The sequence below is a fragment of the Macaca nemestrina genome, chromosome 7 (assembly GCF_043159975.1).
Source record: "Macaca nemestrina isolate mMacNem1 chromosome 7, mMacNem.hap1, whole genome shotgun sequence".
NCBI lineage: Eukaryota > Metazoa > Chordata > Mammalia > Primates > Cercopithecidae > Macaca > Macaca nemestrina.
In genome coordinates, this window is record NC_092131.1 from 160,541,061 (window position 1) to 160,561,101 (window position 20,041).

The 20,041-nt window shown below is 52.3% G+C and overlaps 1 protein-coding gene across 4 annotated transcripts in view; it reads left to right on the forward strand.

The window, feature by feature from the left end:
* LOC105491930 (RNA polymerase II associated protein 1) overlaps positions 1-19,064 on the forward strand; it is a 28,980-nt gene extending 9,916 nt beyond the window's left edge. For all 4 annotated transcript variants that reach the window (XM_011758716.2, XM_011758704.2, XM_011758705.3 and 1 more), the window contains exons 5-25: positions 267-387; positions 972-1,193; positions 5,286-5,465; positions 6,508-6,623; positions 6,920-7,018; positions 8,143-8,244; positions 8,451-8,618; positions 8,874-9,056; positions 9,178-9,312; positions 9,680-9,850; positions 11,279-11,436; positions 12,175-12,333; positions 12,457-12,658; positions 13,058-13,167; positions 13,405-13,600; positions 14,097-14,249; positions 14,463-14,605; positions 15,196-15,952; positions 18,092-18,268; positions 18,385-18,444; positions 18,551-19,064. In XM_011758716.2, the coding sequence (XP_011757018.2) occupies positions 267-387; positions 972-1,193; positions 5,286-5,465; positions 6,508-6,623; positions 6,920-7,018; positions 8,143-8,244; positions 8,451-8,618; positions 8,874-9,056; positions 9,178-9,312; positions 9,680-9,850; positions 11,279-11,436; positions 12,175-12,333; positions 12,457-12,658; positions 13,058-13,167; positions 13,405-13,600; positions 14,097-14,249; positions 14,463-14,605; positions 15,196-15,952; positions 18,092-18,268; positions 18,385-18,444; positions 18,551-18,700 (3,762 nt within the window). In that variant the 3' untranslated portion in view covers positions 18,701-19,064. The remainder of the gene's footprint in view (positions 1-266; positions 388-971; positions 1,194-5,285; positions 5,466-6,507; positions 6,624-6,919; positions 7,019-8,142; positions 8,245-8,450; positions 8,619-8,873; positions 9,057-9,177; positions 9,313-9,679; positions 9,851-11,278; positions 11,437-12,174; positions 12,334-12,456; positions 12,659-13,057; positions 13,168-13,404; positions 13,601-14,096; positions 14,250-14,462; positions 14,606-15,195; positions 15,953-18,091; positions 18,269-18,384; positions 18,445-18,550) is intronic.
* The last annotated feature ends 977 nt before the right edge of the window (positions 19,065-20,041 follow it).

Consider the following 20,041-nt stretch of genomic DNA (forward strand, 5'->3'; position numbering starts at 1 on the left):
GGAAACTGAGACCCCAAAGAGATAAATAACTTGTCCAACACCACACACCTAATAGGTAGGAGAGCCAGAACTTCCACCCAAGTCTGTGAGATTCTAAGACTTTTATTCCTATAGACCTCTCCTTTTTCTGAGAACTAGGGTTGTGATCCCTGGAAATGGAGCAAAGCCTCTTTTATCTCTTTGTTCCAGAGGCCTTGATATAAAGAGGTTGAGAGGAAAGTGGGATAATGAGCATCAGTAACCTGGGTTTTCTTTTTGCCCCGCAGGGGAAATCAGCAACATCTGGTAAGAGAAGCATTTTCGCCCAGGAAATTGCAGCAAGGAGGATAGCTGAAGCCAGGGTCCCATCAGTTGGGGAAGTCGTGCCCAACCTGGGCCCACCAGAGGGTGAGCTGGGGTTGAAGAGGATTGGGCTTGGCCTTTTTAAAAGACACAGTCATGGGGTCATTTTTGAAGACATATCTTCCTGCCTCAAATGAGAGGTGCATTTGAGCCATCTCAAGTAGTCTGAGAATACTAGGTATGGGAGACTTGGGTCCATATCTGGGTCTCAGGTGCTGGGAGTGGGACAGGCCATTATGCAATCCTAAGAGAAAGGGAATAGGGCAGAAGTGTCTGGCAGAGACTGTAAAATGAATGTGTTGGCCAAGATTCCTTTAATGATGCAAATTATTAGCTGAACAGCTGGGAGCAGGCCCCTGGCTACAGATGGCTGCCTAGATATCCAAGAGAAGAGTCAGAAATTAGGGTGTTTCTGAGGAAAACCTTTTCATGTAAGTACTAGGGAAGCGGTGAGTGGAGCAGCCACCTGGAGTCCCTGTGCCAGACCCAGTGGGGTCTCTCCACTCTGTCTGAGGAAAGCTTGGGTCTATACCTGTCTCCAGGGCTATTAGGCTTATAGAAGAAGGCCAGAAAACCCAGTTAGAGCCATGGAGGACAGAGCAATGAACATGATCATACCTTTCTTCCAGGTGCCGTGGCCTGTGAGACACCCACTCCTAGGGACCAGGGCTGCCAGCTTCCTGGGAGCAGCCACAGCTTTCAGGGACCCAATCTGGTCACAGGGAAGGGGCTCAGGGATCAAGAAGCTGAGCAGGAAGCCCAGACTATCCATGAAGAGAACATAGCAAGACTGCAGGCCATGGCTCCTGAGGAGATCCTGCAGGAACAGCAGCGGTTGCTGGCCCAGCTTGGTATGGGTGCCTGACTTTCGTGCTGAGACCAGGCTAGGAGGGGAATACCACTTATTGAGCAAGGCTTACTGTGAGTTCTGGGCACTGTGCTGAGTACTTGAATGCTTTTTTTTTTTTTTTTTTTTGAGATGGTCTTGCTCTGTCACCCAGGCCAGAGTGCAGTAGCATGATCTCAGCTCACTGCAGCCTCCACCTCCAGGGCTCAAGCAGTCCTCCTACTTCAGCCTCCCGTGTAGCTGGGACTACAGGCGCACACCACCACACCCAGCTAATTTTTTTTTTGAGACAGAGTTTCACTCTTGTTGCCCAGGCTGAAGTGCAGTGGTGTGATCTCGCCTCACCACAACCTCTGCCTCCCAGGTTCAAGAGATTCTCCTACCTCAGCCCCTCGAGTAGCTGGGATTACAGGCATTTGCCACCACACCTGGCTGACTTTTTGTATTTTTAGTAGAGGTGGGGCTTCTCTATGTTGGTCAGGCTGGTCTTGAACTCCCGATCTCAGGTGATCCACCCGCCTTGGCCTTCCAAAGTTCTGGGATTACAGGCATGAGCCACCATGCCCAGCCATTTTTTTTTTTTTTTTAATTAAAAAAAATTTATTTTTTGAGATGGAGTTTTCACTCTTGTTGCCCAGGTTGGAGTGCAATGGCACAATCTAGGCTCACTGCAACCTCTGCCTCCTGGGTTCAAGTGATTCTCCTGCCTCAGCATCCTGAGTATCTGGGATTACAGGCACCCACCACCATGCCCAACTAATTTTTGTATTTTTAGTAGAGACGGGGTTTCACCATGTTAGCCAGGCTGGTGTCGAACTCCTGACCTCAGGTGACCCACTCGCCTTGGCCTCCCAAAGTGCTGGGATTACAGACGTGTGCCACTGTGCCCAGCCTTTTTTTTTTTTAGACAGATTTTAGCTCTTCTTGCCCAGGCTGGAGTGCAATGGCACAATCTCTGTTCATTGCAACCTCTGCCTCCCAGGTTCAAGCGATTCTCCTGTCTCAGCCTCCGAAGTAGCTGGGATTACAGGTGACCACCACCATGCCTGACTAATTTTTTGTATTTTTAATAGAGATGGGGTTTCCCTGTGTTGGCCAGGCTGGTCTCAAACTCTTGACCTCAGGTGGATCAAAGTGCCTCCCAAAGTGTTGGGATTACAGGCAAGAGCCACCATGCCTGGCCCCCAGCTAATTTTTTTTTTAAGGTTTTTGTAGAGATGAGGTCTCACTATATTGCACAGGCTGGTTTTTGTTGTTGTTGTTTTTTTTAAGAGTCTCACTCTGTCATCCAGGCTGGAGTGCAGTGGCACTATCTCAGCTCACTGCAACCTCTGCCTCTCAGGTTCAAGTGATTCTTGTGCCTCAGCCTTTTCAACAGCTAGGATTAGAGGCGTGTATCACCATGCTCGGCTAATTTTTTTATTTTTAGTAGAGATGGGGTCTCACCATGTTGGCCAGGATAGTTTCAAACTCCTGGTGTCAAGTGATTCACCCACCCAAGCCTCCCAAAGTGCTGGGATTACAGGCATCAGCCACCGTGCCTGGCCTTTAACACGTTATTCTGTTCTGTCCTTAAACTTGTCCTTTGAGGTAGGTGGTATTAACCCCATTTTACTTATGAAAAAAAACAGGCCTAAAATTTCAAAGAAATTTTACCCAGGTCACATAGCTGATAAGGAGCACAGGATTTAAACCCAGGTCTATCTGGTCTCATAGGCCCTGTGTTTGTTGTTGTTGTTTTTGTTGTTGTTGTTTTGAGATAGAGTCTCCCTCTGTTGCCCAGGCTGGAGTGCAGTGGCACGATCTCAGCTCACTGCAACCTCTGCCTCCTGAGTTCAAGCAATTCTCCTGCCTCAGTCTCCTGAGTAGCTGGTATTACAGATGTGCACCACCACACCCAGCTAATTTTTTTGTATTTTTAGTAGAGACAGGTTTCACCATATTGGCCAGACTGGTTTTGAACTCCTGACCTCAAGCGACCCATCTGCCTTGGCCTCCTGAAGCGATGCGATTACAGGCATAAGCCACCGTGCCCGGCCGAGGCCCTGCTTTTAACCACTGTGCTATGTATAACTGTACTATCCCGGTATAGTATACACTATGCTTTATTATAGCTATACTCCAGTATATCTATAGTCTCTTCTACTCTGTGATACTATGCTATGCTATACCTCCCTGCTAGTGTCTGTTCACCAAAATACCAGGTACTCAGTCAATCTTGTAACCCTCTGTATACTAGCACCTCTATAGAGTATAATACATGTTAGGGCTCAGAATGGTGCCTTGCACCTGTAATCCCAGCACTTTGGGAGGTTGAGGTTAGAGGATCACTTGAGGCCAGGAGTTCAAGACCAGCTTGGGCAACATCGTGATAATCCATCTCTACAAAAAATAAAGATATAATAAGTTACAGCCAGGCACGGAGGCTCACGCCTGTAATCCCAGCACTTTGGGAGGCCGAGGTGGGCAGATCAAAAGATCAAGAGATTGAGACTATCCTGGCCAGCATAGTAAAACCCTGTCTCTACTAAAAATTCAAAAGTTAGCTGGGTGTGGTGGCATGTGCCTGTAGTCCCAGCTACTCGGGAGGCTAAGGCAGGAGAATCGCTTGAACCCAGGAGGCAGAGGTTGCAGTGAGCCAAGATCGTGCCACTGCACTCCAGCCTGGGTGACAGAGCAAGACTCGATCTCAAAAAAAAAAAAAAGGCCGGGCGCGGTGGCTCACGCCTGTAATCCCAGCACTTTGGGAGGCCGAGACGGGCGGATCACGAGGTCAGGAGATCGAGACCATCCTGGCTAACACGGTGAAACACCGTCTCTACTAAAAAATACAAAAAACTAGCCGGGCGAGGTGGCGGGCGCCTATAGTCCCAGCTACTCGGGAGGCTGAGGCAGGAGAATGGCGTGAACCCGGGAGGCGGAGCTTGCAGTGAGCTGAGATCCGGCCACTGCACTCCAGCCTGGGTGACAGAGCAAGACTCCGTCTCAAAAAAAAAAAAAAAAAAAAAAAAAAAAAAATTAGCCAGGTGTGGTGGCGCATGCCTGTAGTCCCAGTTACTTGGGAGGCTGAGGCAGGAGGATTGCTTGAGCCCAGGAGTTTGAGGCTGTGGTGAGCTACAGTTGTGCTACTGCACTCCAGCATGAATAACAGAGCAAGACCCTATCTCTTTAAAAATATATATATAAAGCCTGACCAACATGGTGAAACCCTGTCTCTACTAAAAATACAAAAATTAGCCAGGTGTGGTGGTGGATGCTTTTAATCCTAGCTACTCAGGAGGCTGAGGCAGGAGAATCGCTTGAACCCAGGAGGCAGAGGTTACAGTGAGCCGAGATTGCGCCACTGCATTCCAGCCTGGGTAACAGAGCAAGACTCCCATCTCCCAAAAAAAAAAAAAAAAAAAAGGCTGGGCACTGTGGCTCAAGCCTGTAATTCCAGCACTTTTGGAGGCCGAGGTGGGCGGATCACAAGGTCAGGAGATTGAGACCATCCTGGCTAACATGGTGAAACCCCGTCTCTACTAAAATACAAAAAAATTAGCCAGGTGTGGTGGCGGGCACCTGTAGTCCCAGCTACTTGGGAGGCTGAGGCAGGAGAGTGGCCTGAACCTGGGAGGTGGAGCTTGCAGTGAGCCAAGATTGTGCCACTGCACTCCAGCCTGGGCAACAGCGAGACTCCATCTCAAAAAAAAAAAAAAAAAATATATATATATATATATATATATATGTGTGTAAATATGCGTGCATAAATAAATTAGCTAAGAGTTGGCCCTAGTCAACATCAACTTATTCTACAGCCACTTACGTTGGAACTGTGACCTGAAACCAAGCACAGGGATAGGCATAGGAACCTGGGCCAGGGGACTATCAGGGATACAGGGAAAGGTGGGCAGGTGGGCCTAGTGACCCCACAGGTGTGAGAAGGCTGGGTCATTGATGGGCCACAGGAGCACCCAGAAGGCTCAGGCCCAGGCTGGGAAGCAGCTTGTCCTAGTCCTTGGCACTCACAGACAGGCAATATTCAGCAGGTTGTAGGTCTGTAGGAGGCCAGGGAGGATTTGCCCTCACTCACTCTCCCCTCTACCTTCGCCTCTAGACCCCAGCTTGGTTGCTTTCTTGAGATCTCACAGCCGCACCCAAGAGCAAACAGGAGAGAAGGCCTCTGAGGAGCAGAGGCCAGGAGGACCCTCTGCTAATGTCACCAAGGAGAAACCCCTCATGTCAGCTTTTGCCAGTGAGCCCAGGAAGGGAGACAAGCTGGAGCCAGAAGCCCCAGGTTTGCAGGAGGCGGGGTCATATTTTGGTGGATAAAAGTAGAGGAAATTGTCCCTTCTCCTAGGCCTGGCAAATGAGAGAAGAGAGAAGCTTCTGTGCTTTTGGACATCTAACATTAATCCTCATTACTGGCTTCAAGTCAGTCTTCATTGCTGATGCATGTCTTCTTCCTGCACATGCTTCCTGTTTTCTTGTCCTGTTATTGCTCCTTCCCCGCCTTCCCTTTTAAGGGGCAGCAATGCATGATGGCTGAATCCCACCCCACCCCCTCCTGGCAGACTGTCTTCCTGCCCTTGCTGTAGCTGCCCCAGCTCTGGCTCTGTCCATCCCACTGTTCCTTCTCTCTCTGCTCACAGTGTTGGGGGGAAGATGGCAGGGCCAGGGTAATGGGAGAGGCAGAATCTGACAAAGGTCTTATGAACATGCCAGACCAGAAGCAGAGAGGCCAGTGGAAGCACTCATTTCCCAGAAACTAGATTATTTCATTAGTGATTAGCAAAAGAAGAAATCGAATTATGACAGCCAGGAACCTCATGCCCCCGAAGGAGCTCCAGGCCAGCTGAGCAGGTTGGGTGGGGGTAGGCATGAAGGAGGAAAATGCTGTGGGATTTGTTTCTGTATCCTGCCTCCCAGGAGCAGTATAGCTGCCTCCTCCTCCTTGTCCCCACTCTCCTGCTCCTTTAAGGGCTGGTACTGGAGAGTGGAGAGTGGTGCCTTCCCAATATATGTGGTCCTCCTTCTTCCTCTTTTTCACCTTTCTTTCTCTTTCTTCCTTCTCCTCTTCCTTCTCTCTCCTTTCCCAACAAATCCTGGGGTCAGCAAGGGGCTGGAGCCCAGGATGGAGTGTGTCTGTCATATTTGAGATTTTCACCCCAGCCCCAGGAGTTCCAGTCCCTGGGCCATGCCATTTAGCCATAACTGAGGGGAGAAGCTGGCAGATCCTGGAACAGAAGTGGATATGGCAGCTGCTGGGTGATAGTGGGGACCCCTGTGGATAGTGAGCTGAGCCCTTTGGGGAATACTATCATGCTGTGTCTCCCCAGCTCTGGCACTGCCCATGACCCCTCAGAAAGAATGGCTGCACATGGACACTGTCGAGCTGGAGAAGCTCCACTGGACCCAGGACTTGCCCCCTCTCCGGCGGCAGCAGACACAGGAGGTGAGGAGGGCCCGCTGGCCTACAAGGGGAGGGTGAGATGGGGCAGGAGAGGAGCTGCTGCTCTTGCCCTCAGAACTCAGGCCTTTCTATTGCCCAGAGCCTGAGAAGCATCTCTCCTTTGCTCTCACCCACCTTTCCCATCACTCTGACTGGCCCCCAAGGCCAGATAAGCCCCATTTCTGGTTAGAAGTAGAGTCAGTACCTAAGTCCTGAAAGGCCTGGGATTAAAGGTGGGGAGTGGGTGTGTGAAGGTTGCTGGTGCCCCTAGACCACAGTCCTCTTTCTCTTCCCATTAGAGGATGCAGGCTCGATTCAGTCTTCAGGGAGAACTACTGGCCCCTGACGTGGACCTGCCCACCCACCTGGGTCTGCACCACCATGGAGAGGAGGCAGAGGTAAGGCATGGGGCTGGAGAGGACGGAGCAGCTCTTTTAACAACCCTGTGGAAAAGGATCTCTGGTCAACTGCCTTTGACCTTCTTTGTGCCCTGTTCTAGTTCATGCCCTTGCCGTGCATTCAGTTTCTTTTGTTTGGAGACGGAATCTCGCTCTGGCCCAGGCTGGAGTGCAGTGGCACGACCTCAGCTCGTTGCAACCTCCGCCTCCCGGGTTCAAGCCATTTTCCTGCTTCAGCCTCTGGACTGGCTGGGATTACAGGCGCCCGCCACCACATCCAGCTAATTTTTGTATTTTTAGTAGAGACGGGGTTTCACTGCATTAGCCAGGATGGTCTTAATCTGAGCTCGTGATCTGCCTGCCTCGGCCTTCCAAAGTGCTAGGATTACAGGCATGGCATTCAGTTTCTTAGGTTCAAAATCTTGATCCTCTCTCCACATTCTGGTCAGTTGCTAGAATTCACCGATCTTCTGTCACCTCCTCATGATGCCTCCTGCACTGTGGCCTTGCTTCCTCTGCTTGCTCTCCATGCCCTCCATTCTCCGCCCCCCTGCCATCCATGCCTCACGGGCTGCCATGCTGATTTCTCCTGGCCCAGCTCAGGCCATGCCTTGCCTCCAGAAGTTTTCCAGCTTCCCTCTGCTCACAGAATAAGGTCCTGGTCTCAACTGGGCAAGATATTCCTTCCACCTTCTGTCCCTGCTGACCCTGCTGCTCTGCCTCCTTCACTCCCTGCTGCACCGCTCGCTCTGTTGGCTTTTCCCCACATACCTCCTGTGCTCAGGGCCCTCCAGGACTCCAGTCGCTCCAGGGAATGCCTTTGCTTTTTGCTCCATGACCGGCCACTGAAGCTCTACCCATCCACTGAGACCAGTTCAATTTTCCAGGTCCCCTTCTCTCTCCTGTCCGCTGGTTGCAAATTAAACATAGTTACCACGTTCCTTTGCATCTGCCTTATGGCATGGTTACTTGTATGCAAGTCTTATCTTTACCGGCTTGAGGCTCCATGGAAAGCAGGGCAGATTTCACTTATTTATCTTTGTCTTTCCTGTGATACCTTGCTTGGTGTTTTGGGGGCACTGTGCTGTATCCTGGCTGCTTCTGACTTCTTGTTCCTGCCCCAGAGAGCAGGGTACTCCCTACAGGAGCTGTTCCACCTGACCCGCAGCCAGGTGTCCCAGCAGAGAGCACTGGCACTGCATGTGTTGGCCCAGGTCATCAGTAGGGTGAGTAGATTGACAGCCTGGTCCTGCCCACCCTACCCTTCACCCCACAGCCTCAGACTTCCCCATCTCCTGCCCTTTTCACTCTGGCTGACTAGCCAGCTATGTGCTTTTAACAACCTGGGATCACAGGGGGGCAAACGAAGGATTAGGGCAAAGACTCCAGATAACTTCAGCATCTTCAGCAAGGTTTTATCCTCCTCCCCCAGGCCCAGGCTGGTGAGTTTGGGGACCGGCTAGCAGGCAGTGTCTTAAGCCTCCTTTTGGATGCTGGTTTCCTCTTCCTACTGCGCTTCTCCTTGGATGACAGAGTAGATGGGGTCATTGCAGCCGCCATCCGTGCTCTTCGGGCTCTGCTGGTGGCTCCTGGAGATGAGGTACTACAGGGGTAGGAATGAGGCTTGGGCTTGGAGGTGCCAGGGTCCATATTCCTATTACTGGGCATGGCCCCATTGCTAAGGCTTTGCAGGCAAGATGTAGAATGGGATGGCAGGCGTCTCCCTCATCTCCTAAAGGCCCCCAAACCCAGGAGCCTTGCCTTTCTGTTTTTGTTGGGGGGACATCCTCTCTACTCCTGGATCCATTTCCTGGCCCCTTCAGCATCGCCCCCCCAACTCCCTTTCCTCTGGCAGGAGCTCCTCGACAGCACCTTCTCTTGGTACCACGGAGCTTTGACATTCCCTCTGATGCCCAGCCAGGAGGACAAGGAGGATGAGGACGAGGATGAAGAACGCCCAGCAGAAAAAGCAAAAAGGAAAAGCCCTGAAGAAGAAAGCCGGCCTCCACCTGACCTGGCCCGACATGATGTCATCAAAGTAAAGGGACAGCTGCTTTCCCATCCCATGGCCCAGGGGATGAGCACATGCTGGAAAGAGGGGTCATCAGTGCCCGGGGCCCAGCTGCATTTGTCAGTGGGTTTCTCTCTCCAACTCCCAGGGGCTCCTGGCTACCAGCCTGCTGCCTCGGCTGCGCTACTTGCTAGAGGTGACCTACCCAGGACCTGCTGTGGTCCTTGACATCCTGGCCGTGCTCATCCGCCTGGCCCGGCATTCCCTGGAGTCAGCCACAAGGGTGAGAAAAAAGGGAGCAGGGAATGGGCACAAAGCCTAGCTGGGCCTTGTCTTGACCCACAGCCTCCTGTCTCCCTTTCTCCTCCTGCCTCCCTTTCTCCTCCTGTCTCCCTTTCTCCTCCTGCCTCCCTTTCTCCTCCTGTCTCCCTTTCTCCTCCTGCCTCCCTTTCTCCTCCTGTCTCCCTTTCTCCTCCTGCCTCCCTCTCTCCTCCTGCCTCCCTTTCTCCTCCTGTCTCCCTTTCTCCTCCTGCCTCCCTTTCTCCTCCTGCCTCCCTTTCTCCTCCTGTCTCCCTTTCTCCTCCTGCCTCCCTCTCTCCTCCTGCCTCCCTTTCTCCTCCTGCCTCCCTTTCTCCTCCTGTCTCCCATAGGTCCTGGAGTGCCCTCGGCTGATAGAGACCATAGTTCGAGAGTTCTTGCCCACCAGCTGGTCTCCTGTGGGGGCAGGGCCTACCCCTAGTCTATACAAAGTACCCTGTGCTACTGCCATGAAACTACTTCGTGTCCTGGCCTCAGCTGGGAGGAATATTGCTGCCCGGCTGGTGAGCAGGACATAGGGCGAGGGATGGGGGAATGCATGGGACAGGGTTAGGTTGGGAGCTAAACATGGCTCCTGAACTCTGGGTGGCCAGCTCTTGCCATCTTCTTCCTCTCTGATGCAGTTGCTTAGAAATGCGACAGAAACCACCAGGCATGAACCTGTTTACTGGAGCCTGGTGCATCATATAGGGGTACTGTGGTCTCATGATGTGATAGGAGGTCTCCCTGTTCCCTAGACCCAGATCAGGGCCTCATGCACATAGGCACTCATCACCTATAGCCAAGTAGCCCTAGAGAAGGTGCCCAGCAAACCTTGCTAAAAAGAGGGAGGGCTAGGTGTAGTGGCTCAGGCCTGAATCCCAGCACTTTGGGAGGCCAAGGCAGGAGGATCACTTGAGGCCAGGAGTTCAGGGGCCAGCCTGGGCAAAATAGTGAGACTCTGTCTCTATAAAAAACAAAAACAAAAAATTAGCTAGATGTGGTAGCACATGCCTGTAGTCTCAGCTACTCGCTATGCTGAGGTAGAAGGATCACTTGAGCTGGGAGGTGGAGGCTGCAGTGGGCTATGATTGCACCAACCACTGCACTACAGCCTAGGCAACAGGGTGAGACCCTGTCTCAAAAATACTACTACTGGCCAGGTGTGGTGGCTCGTGTGTGTAATCTCAGCACTTTGGGAGGTCGAGGTGGTGGATCACTTGAGGTTAGGAGTTCGAGACCAGCCTGGCCAACATGGCAAAACCCTATCTCTACTAAAAGTACAAAAATTAGCCGGGTGTGGTGGTGCGTGCCTGTAGTCCCAGCTACTTGGGAGGCTGAGGCAGGAGAATTGCTTGAACCCGGGAGATGGAGGCTGGCATGAGCCAAGATCATGCCACTGCATTCCAGCCTGGGTGGCAAAACAAGACTCCGTCTAAAAAAAAATAGTAGGGGCCAGGTGCAATGGCTCACACCTGTAATCCCAACACTTTGGGAGGCCAAGGTGTGTAGATCACAGGGTCAGCAGTTCGAGACCAGCCTGGCCAACATAGTGAAACCCCGTCTCTACTAAAAATACAAAAATTAGCCGGGCATGGTGGCACGCACCTCTAGTTCCAGCTACTCAGGAGGCTGAGGCAGGAGAATCGCTTGAACCCGGGAGGCGGAGGTTGTGATGAGCCAAGATCGCACCACTGCACTCCAGCCTGGGCAACACAGCAAAACTCCGTCTCAATAATAATAATAACAATAAATGATAAAAAAAATAATAAAATTGAGATTTTAAAGAAATCATAAAATAAGTAAGGAGGAAGGGCAGGGTGGATGAGATATGACTGTGGCACCAGAGGGGCCTGGGTCAGGATTGAGTTAAGCCACCCTCTGTCCAGCTGAGAGTAGCTGGACTTAAGACGCACAGCTGACCCTGATCCCCAGACTGTGCCCATTTCCAGTTGAGCAGCTTTGATCTCCGGAGCTGCCTGTGCCGCTTCATAGCTGAGGCTCCCCAAGAACTGGCCTTGCCCCCAGAGGAAGCTGAGACGCTGAGCACCGAGGCCCTCCGTCTGTGGGCTGTGGCTGCCTCCTATGGCCAGGGCGGTGACCTTTACAGGTGAGGAGAGGCAGTGGGTAGGCTCCCCCTAGATACCTTCAGTTCTGTTCTTCCGGCCAAATCAAACACCTCAGCCTTGCTCAAGGTCCCAAGGTTGGAGGAAGGATAAGAATGAGGGAGAGGATTTCTGCCAGATGTGAAAAGGCTTAGGAGTCAGGCCCAGCCAGGGAAGAGGGGGACAAACCTGGTTAACCATATTCTCTGCTCAAAAGCATTGGCCGGGCACAGTGGCTCACGCCTGTAATCCCAGCACTTCGGGATGCCAAGGTAGGCGGATCACGAGGTCAGGAGTTCGAGACCAGCCTGGCCAATATAGTGAAATCCTGTCTCTACTAAAAATACAAAAATTAGCCAGGTGTGGTGGTGCATGCCTGTAGTCCCAGCTACTCAGAAGGTTGAGGCAGGAGAATCGGTTTAAGCTGGGAGGCAGAGGTTGCAGTGAGCCGAGATCACTCCATCATTCCACTGCACTCCAGCCTGGGCAACAGAGAATCTGTCTCAAAAACAAAACAAAAAAAAGCATTGGTATCTGTGAAATCACATTTAAATTCCCTGTTGGGGGCAGCCTTGAAGGACTACATCCTTTCCATTCTTTAGGGCTGAGCCTTCCAAGAGTGCCCCACTCTTCCTCCTCATCCTCCTTTACCAAACTGCAGATCCCTGGGTCAGGGCCGTGACCTACGTCTCATGTCTTCACCTGCTTTCATGCAGTGAAAATCAGTCCCTGTTCTTCCCTAGGGAGCTCTACCCAGTGCTGATGCGGGCCTTGCAGGTGGTGCCACAGGAGCTCAGCACCCACCCGCCTCAGCCCCTGTCCATGCAGCGGATAGCCGCACTGCTCACTCTCCTCACCCAGCTGACTCTGGCAGCCGGCAGCACCCCCGCTGAAGCCATCAGGTAGTTTATAGCCAGGACCCACAGGACAGGTGGAGGGCTCCTCCACAGGGCTGGGGTGACTGGAGCGTAGAGGAGCGTGAGGCAGCCAGATCCTCACTGTGGCCTCCTTTGGCACTTTTGTAGTGATTCTGCTGAGGCCAGCCTCTCGGCCACCCCTTCCTTAGTCACTTGGACACAGGTGTCTGGGCTCCAGCCTCTTGTCGAGCCGTGTCTAAGGCAGACCTTGAAGTTGCTGTCTAGACCTGAGATGTGGAGAGCCGTGGGCCCAGTGCCGGTTGCCTGCCTGTTGTTCCTGGGTGCCTACTACCAGGCCTGGAGCCAGCAAGTGAGTGCCTCCTGCTGGCCATCTACCAGGCCCCTGCACCCTGCCTTCAACTACATTCCACCTGTTGCTCCCTCTCTGTGTCCGTCTCTTCACTCCTACTTCCCCATTTACTGTCTTCCCTTTTAATTCCTACCCTTCTTCCTCTTTTCACCTCCATATCCCCGTTCAGCTTCCCAGGAGCCAGAGAGCCCACGCAGCAGCTCAGCCTTCCTGTAGCCTGGGTGCTCTCTCTTTATGCCCCCTACACATAGGGGCCTTCTCTCCCAAGAAGGCTCAGCCTGCAGAAGCCTCCAAACATGCTCTTTTGGGCTCTTGGGATGGTGGCATTGGCCTGGGTACACAGGGGCTAGGAGAATGAATGGCTGGGCCAGCAGCTCAGTGAACTCCTTGGTCCACCAGCCGAGCTCGTGCCCAGAGGATTGGCTCCAGGACATGGAGCGCCTGTCAGAGGAGCTGTTGCTGCCACTGCTGAGTCAGCCCACCCTGGGCGGCCTGTGGGATTCCCTTAGGTATGTACTGTGTGTGGTAGCTGGGGGAGTCGGGAGGAGACAGTTTCATCCTTGTGGGATTCCTGGGTCCAGTTCCCTGGTCCATCCCAGGGTGCAGGCCCTCAGCCCAAGGGAAACCCGAATCCCTAGCAGGCAGCAGTGGGGTGGGCTCTGAGGAGTGTGGGCACTGACCTCCACAGCCAGGCCCCCCGTTAGTCTTGGGTACAGACCCAGCAGCTCTTTACACTTTACCTACAGGCACTGCTCCCCTCTCTGCAACCCGCTGTCCTGTGCGCCAGCCCCTGAAGCTCCCCCCAGCCTCGTTTCACTGGGCTGCTCGGGAGGCTGCCCCAGTCTCAGTCTGGCTGGCTCAGCCTCACCCTTCCCCTTCCTCACTGCCCTCCTCTCTCTTCTCAATACCCTCGCCCAGATCCACAAGGGGCTGTGTGGCCAGGTAAGTGTGGGGTGCCTAGTTAGGGGCCAGGCAAGGGGCCAAGATGGCAGGAATCAGAAAGAAAGTGGGAGGGTGGAATGGGCGCAGTGGCTCACGCCTGTAATCCCAGCACTTTGGGAGGCCGAGGGGGGCAGATCACCTGAGGTCAGGAGTTCGAGACCAGCCTGACCAAAATGAAGAAACCCCGTCTCTACTAAAAACACAAAATTAGCCGGGTGTGGTGGCTCATACCTGTAATCCCAGCTACTTGGAGGCTGAGGCAGGAGAATCGCTTGAACCTGGGAGGCGGAGGTTGTGGTGAACTGCACTCCAGCCTGGGCAACAAGAGCGAAACTCCATCTCAAAAAAAACAGAAAGTGGGAGGGTGTCCCATGGGGAAGGGAGGCCTTCTGCTGGCACTCATTTCCCTGAGTCTGGAGAGAGGGGCAGCCACCTGGGGAGCCCTAGAAGGCATCAGAGTCAATTTCTATATCTGAACAAAATTGCTTTTCCTCAGCTGGCTGCCATATTGGCTGCCCCGGGACTCCAGAATTACTTCCTCCAGTGTGTGGCTCCTGGGGCTGCCCCACACCTCACACCCTTCTCTGCGTGGGCCCTGCGCCACGAGTACCACCTGCAGTACCTGGCACTCGCTCTGGCCCAGAAAGCGGTGCGTCCCCGTCTGACAGGTTCTGCCCCCCATCCCATTATCCCCCTCCTGTTTCTGTGGACCCCAGCCTGCTTCTGCCAGGCCATGCAGCTCCCACTTTCCTCCAGACATGCCCTGGACCTGTGCCCTTCAGCCTCACTTTTATCTTTCTCACTTCTCTCTGCCACGTCCCCTTCTCCCGCACTAGATAGCTCCTTGTTTTTCTGTCTGCAGGCAGCACTGCAGCTACTACCAGCCCCCCATGCTGCCCTCCATCATGGTATGGCCTTGGCCCTGCTGAGCCGGCTGCTGCCTGGAAGTGAGCACCTCGCCCATGAGCTGCTGCTGAGCTGTGTATTCCGGCTGGAGCTCCTCCCGTAAGTGCTTGGTTGGTGGCATCAACTCAGCCCTTTTGGACACTGCTGCGGTTGTTAACAGAGCAGCCCTGAATTTGGAGCCAGGAGACCTAAATTCTCTTTCTTCCATGGATGACATTTAATTCTTCTGAGCTTCCATTACCTCATTAGTGAAGTGAGGATCAGGCTAAACACACCCAAGAATGATTGTGAGACTTCAGTGTGACTGCATGGCTAAAAAAATGGTATATAAATCAGTTACACACATGTAATAGCCATCAGCTACAGAGTGTTTACTCCATGTCTGATACTCCCTTATGTATTTATCAACATGTTAAGTATTTTACTTGGACCATGAGATAGATACTATTATTATCCTTATTTTACTCTGAGGAAACTGAGGCTCAGAGAAGTTATGTAAACTCATACCTAGGCAGCTAGCTCTAGCGTGCTTCCTCTTAACTGCTACACAGCACTGCATGGGAGGTTGTTAAGGGAGCAGAGAAGCACAGGTCTGGACCTAGGAGCCTCCAGGAAGTCCCAAAGAGCTGGCACAGCCTCCAGTTGCTGTGGTTCCAGCCCTCATTTTTGGCTTTTGGGTCCCATTACAGGGAAAGAACATCAGGGGGTCCAGAGGCAGCTGACTTCTCTGACCAGCTGTCTTTAGGAAGCAGCAAGGTCCCTTGGTGTGGGCAAGGGACTCTGCTAGCTCAGGCCTGCCAGGACCTCCCCAGCATCCGCAGCTGCTACCTGACTCATTGCTTGCCAGCCCGAGCCAGTCTGCTGGCCTCCCAGGCTCTGCACCGAGGGGAGCTACAGCGAGTCCCAACCCTGCTACTGCCTGTGCCTACGGAGCCGCTGCTGCCCACCGACTGGCCCTTCCTGCCGCTGATTCACCTCTACCACCGGGCTTCAGACACGCCCTCGGGACTCTCTCCCATGGACACCGTAGGCACAGCCATGCGGGTCCTGCAGTGGGTGCTAGTTTTAGAGAGCTGGCGCCCCCAGGCCCTCTGGGCTGTGCCCCCTGCTGCCCGCCTGGCACGGCTCATGTGTGTGTTCCTGGTGGACAGTGAGCTGTTCCGAGAGTCCCGAGTACAGCATCTGGTGGCAGCCCTCCTAGCCCAGCTCTGCCAGCCTCAAATCTTGCCAAACCTCAACCTGGACTGCCCACTCCCTGGCCTGACGTCTTTCCCTGACCTCTATGCCAACTTCCTGGACCATTTTGAGGCTGTCTCTTTTGGGGACCACCTCTTTGGGGCCCTGGTCCTCCTGCCCCTGCAGCGTCGGTTCAGTGTCACCTTGCGCCTTGCTCTCTTTGGGGAACACGTGGGAGCCTTGCGAGCTCTGAGCCTGCCTCTGACCCAGGTACTTTTTCAGTCCAGCAGGACCTGCAAGGGTACCCTGCACTGGGCCCCAGGGACAGTCCTGAGCCTTGAGGAGCTTTGGAAGACCTCAGCTTCCTCATCTTACCTCTTGGGGGCTTTGAGGGGATTAAGAGAATCAATGAAAAGGGCTTAATGTGGGCTGGGTGTGGTGGCTCACACCTGTAATTGCATCACTTTAGGAAGCCGAGGTGGGTGGATCACCTGAGGTCAGGAGTTTGAGGCCAGCCTGGGCAACATGGTGAAACCCCATTTCTACTAAAAATACAAAACTTAGCTGGGCGTGGTTGTGGGTGCCTGTAGTCCCAGCTACTCGGGAGGCTGAGGCAGGAGAATCACTTGAACCCGGGAGGCGCAGGCTACAGTGAGCCGAGACTGCGCCACTGCACTCCAGCCTGGGTGACAGAGCAAGACCCTGTCTCAAAAAAGAAAAGGGTTTAACATGGTATCTGGCGTATGGTAGGTATTCATTACTATTAATAAGGCATAGCTCCTTGCTCATCAGTGCTACAATCTAGATAAGAGATTTACTGAAAACCTGCATAGTTCTGAATTATTCAGATGCTAGGTGTTGTGAGGATTCAGAGAAGGGAAAGATCAAATTGGGCTTTGTGGAAGAAGTGGGGATTGACCCAGGCACTCTAGGTTGGGTAGAATTTGAATTGGTGAAGAGGTAGAAAGGCAGGAGATTCCTAGCAGAACAACATAAGCAAAAGGAGCATGACAAAGGGCAGAAGGAAGGAGGAGAGATTTCTGTTGGGAACTTAAGGCTAAAAATAAGTAAAGTCTGAGAGAGCCTCAAATATCAGGCTAAGGACTTAAATGTATATCCCAGCACTCTGGGAGGCCGAGGTGGGCAGATCATTTGAGGTCGAGTTCGAGACCAGCCTTGCCAACATGGCAAAACCCTGTTTCTACTAAAGAAAAATACAAAAAATTAGCTGGGCGTGGTGGTGCATGCCTGTAATCTCAGCTACTCTGGAGGCTGAGGCAGGAGAATCACTTGAACCCGGCAGGTGGAGGTTGCCGTGAGCCCAGATCGTGCCACTGCACTCCAGCCTGGGCAACAAGAGTGAAACTGTCTCAAAAAAGAAAAAAAAAAATTTTTTTTTTTTTCTGGGTGAGGTGGCTTATGCCTGTAATCCAACATTTTGGGAGGCCAAGGCAGGAGGATCGCTTGAAGCCAAGAGTTTCAGACCAGCTTGGGCAACATAGCTAGACACCATCTCTATAAAAAGTTACTTGAAAATTAGCCAGGCCTGGTGACTTGCCCATAGACCTGGTTACCCAGGAGCCTGAGACAGGAGGATCACTTGAACTCAGGAGGCTGAGGCTGCCAGTGAGCTATGATCACACCACTGCATTCCAGACTTGGAAATAGTACGAGACTCTATTTAAAAGAAAAAAAAAAGTTACTATGTTTTGTTTTTAAGATTTTGTTTTTCTTTCTTTTTTTTTTTTTTTTTTTAGACAGTCTCGCTGTGTTGCTCAGGCTGGAGTAAAATGGCTCACTGCAACCTCCAGCTCCCAAGTTCAAGCGATTCTCCTGCCTCAACCTCCTGAGTAGCTGGGATTACAAGCACACAGCACCATGCCTGGCTAATTTTTTTTTTTTTTTTTGAGACAGAGTCTCGCGCTGTCGCCCAGGCTGGTGTGCAGTGGCATGATCTCGGCTCACTGCAACCTACACCCCCGGGTTCAAGTGATTCCCCTGCCTCAGCCTCCGAAGTAGCTGGGACTACAAGCATCCGCCATCATGCCCAGCTAACTTTTGGATTTTCAGTAGAGATGGCATTTCACCACGTTGGCCAGGCTGGTCTTGAACTCCTAACTTCATGTGATCGGCCTGCCTCAGCCTCCCAAAGTGCTGGGATTGCAGGCGTGGCCCATCACACATGGCCAATTTCATTCTTTTTAATGGCTGCTTCTCAGTTCCCAGTTTTCCCCGACATCTGCTCTGTAGTCTTTAACCCTGATCCTCGTGCTAGAAGAAGGACAGATGTCTGTCTAGGACCTGATCTCTGCCCTCATGATTTGGTTTCATGTGATTATTATCCATGCACCTTGTGGATGTATATATATTACTACCCCCCCCCTCAACACATCCTTTCCCCTGTCACAGTTGCCTGTGTCCCTGGAGTGTTACACAGTGCCTCCCGAAGACAACCTGGCCCTCCTTCAGCTCTACTTCCGGACCCTGGTTACTGGTGCGCTCCGTCCACATTGGTGCCCCGTGCTCTATGCTGTGGCTGTAGCTCATGTCAATAGCTTCATCTTCTCTCAGGACCCACAGAGCTCAGTAAGTTACATCTCCATCTTCAGAGGAAGGAAGAGAGCTGCCTCTGGGCCAGCTGGGGGAGAGGTGCTTGGTACCAGCCCTCGGCTCAGTGCCACCTCTCCCTGTTCTGCTTCTAGGATGAGGTAAAAGCTGCCCGCAGGAGTATGCTGCAGAAAACGTGGCTGCTGGCAGATGAGGTAGGGCCAGGGCCATTAGGAGGGTGGGATATTAGAGGATCTTGGGGGACAGAGACCACAACAGGATCTCATTACCTACTTCATAAGGTTTCTTTCCTCTCTGCAGGGTCTCCGGCAGCACCTCCTCCACTATAAGCTTCCCAATTCCACACTCCCAGAGGGCTTTGAGCTCTATTCTCAGTTGCCCCCTCTGCGTCAGCACTACCTCCAGAGACTGACTTCAACGGTGCTCCAAAAGGGGGTATCAGAGACCTAGGATAGTTGCTATAGATGGAAAGATGGGTACATTGTCCTGTATCCAGCCTTTCAACAGATGCCTGGCCAGACAAAGGACATTGTGTCCTAATGGCAGGCAGAAGACCAAGGAGCAGAAAGCTTGCCTTCCTGGGAGCAGGTGGTTTGAGCTGTTTTGGAGCAGAATGAGCCCTACCATTACATCCTGATACCTGGGGCTTCTGAAGGTCTGTGCTGGGAGTGAAGAGCAGCTTAGCTATTTACCCCCTCTTTGGGGACAGGGCAAACTAAATGCATCCCTTCTTACCTAACTCCCAACCCCTGCCCCGGGCTAAGGTATATGAATGCTATAGTTGTACATTAAAATGTTTTTTATCTCCCGGAAATCTGATTTGGACTGATTTCAGCCATGTTAGTTCAGGGTTAGTATGTGGGGGTGGGTTATCCCAGGTGAGGAGCAGGACTGCTGTGAGAGAGATGGGGAAGAATCATAAGTGGGAGGTAAAAACTTTGTCCACATCTGGAGACAGCAAGAATATGGGACCTGCCAGGCACAGTAGTGAACACCTGTAGTCCCAACTACTTGGGAGGCTGAGGCAGGATGATCACTTGATTCCAGGAATTCAATTCCAGCCTGGCCAACATAGTGAGATGCCATGTCTGTCTGTCTGTCTATCTGTCTGTCTATTTATTTCTGAGACAGGGTCTTACTCTGTCACCCAGGCTGGAGTGCAGTGGCATGATCATAGCTCACTGTAGCCTCGACCTCCTGGGCTCAAGCCATTCTCCCACCTCTGCCTCCTGAGTGGCTGGGACCACAGGCAAGTACCACCATGCCTGGCTAATTTTTTGTATTTGTAGAGACAGGGTTTCACCATGTTGCCCAGGTTGGTCTTGAATTCCTGAGCTCAAGTAGTCCACCCACCTCAGACTCCCAAAGTGCTAAGATTACAGGCGTGAGCCACTACACCTGGCCTATTTTGGTAGTTTCTACATTGTTCTTTTGTCTGAATTCTAAAACTTAGGCTTTCTTAGACTGTCTTTTGCTGTGTGGAATTACTTACTGTGTTTGCAGGTAATCAGAGAGCAGTATGCCAAGGCTTAGCCCTGTCAGTAGGTAGAGAGAACCCAGTCTTCATAAATGGAGCTGCTGAACACAGAATTATCCAATAGATTTTTTGGTTTTGTTTTTTTTTTTTTTTTTTTTTTTTTGATACAGAGTCTTGCTCTGTCATGCAGGCTGATGTGCAGTGGGGTAATCTCAGCTCACCACAACCTCTGCCTCCCTAGTTCAAGCCAGTCTCCTGCCTCAGCCTCCCAAGTAGCTGGGATTAAAGGCACGTGCCACCACGTCCGGATAATT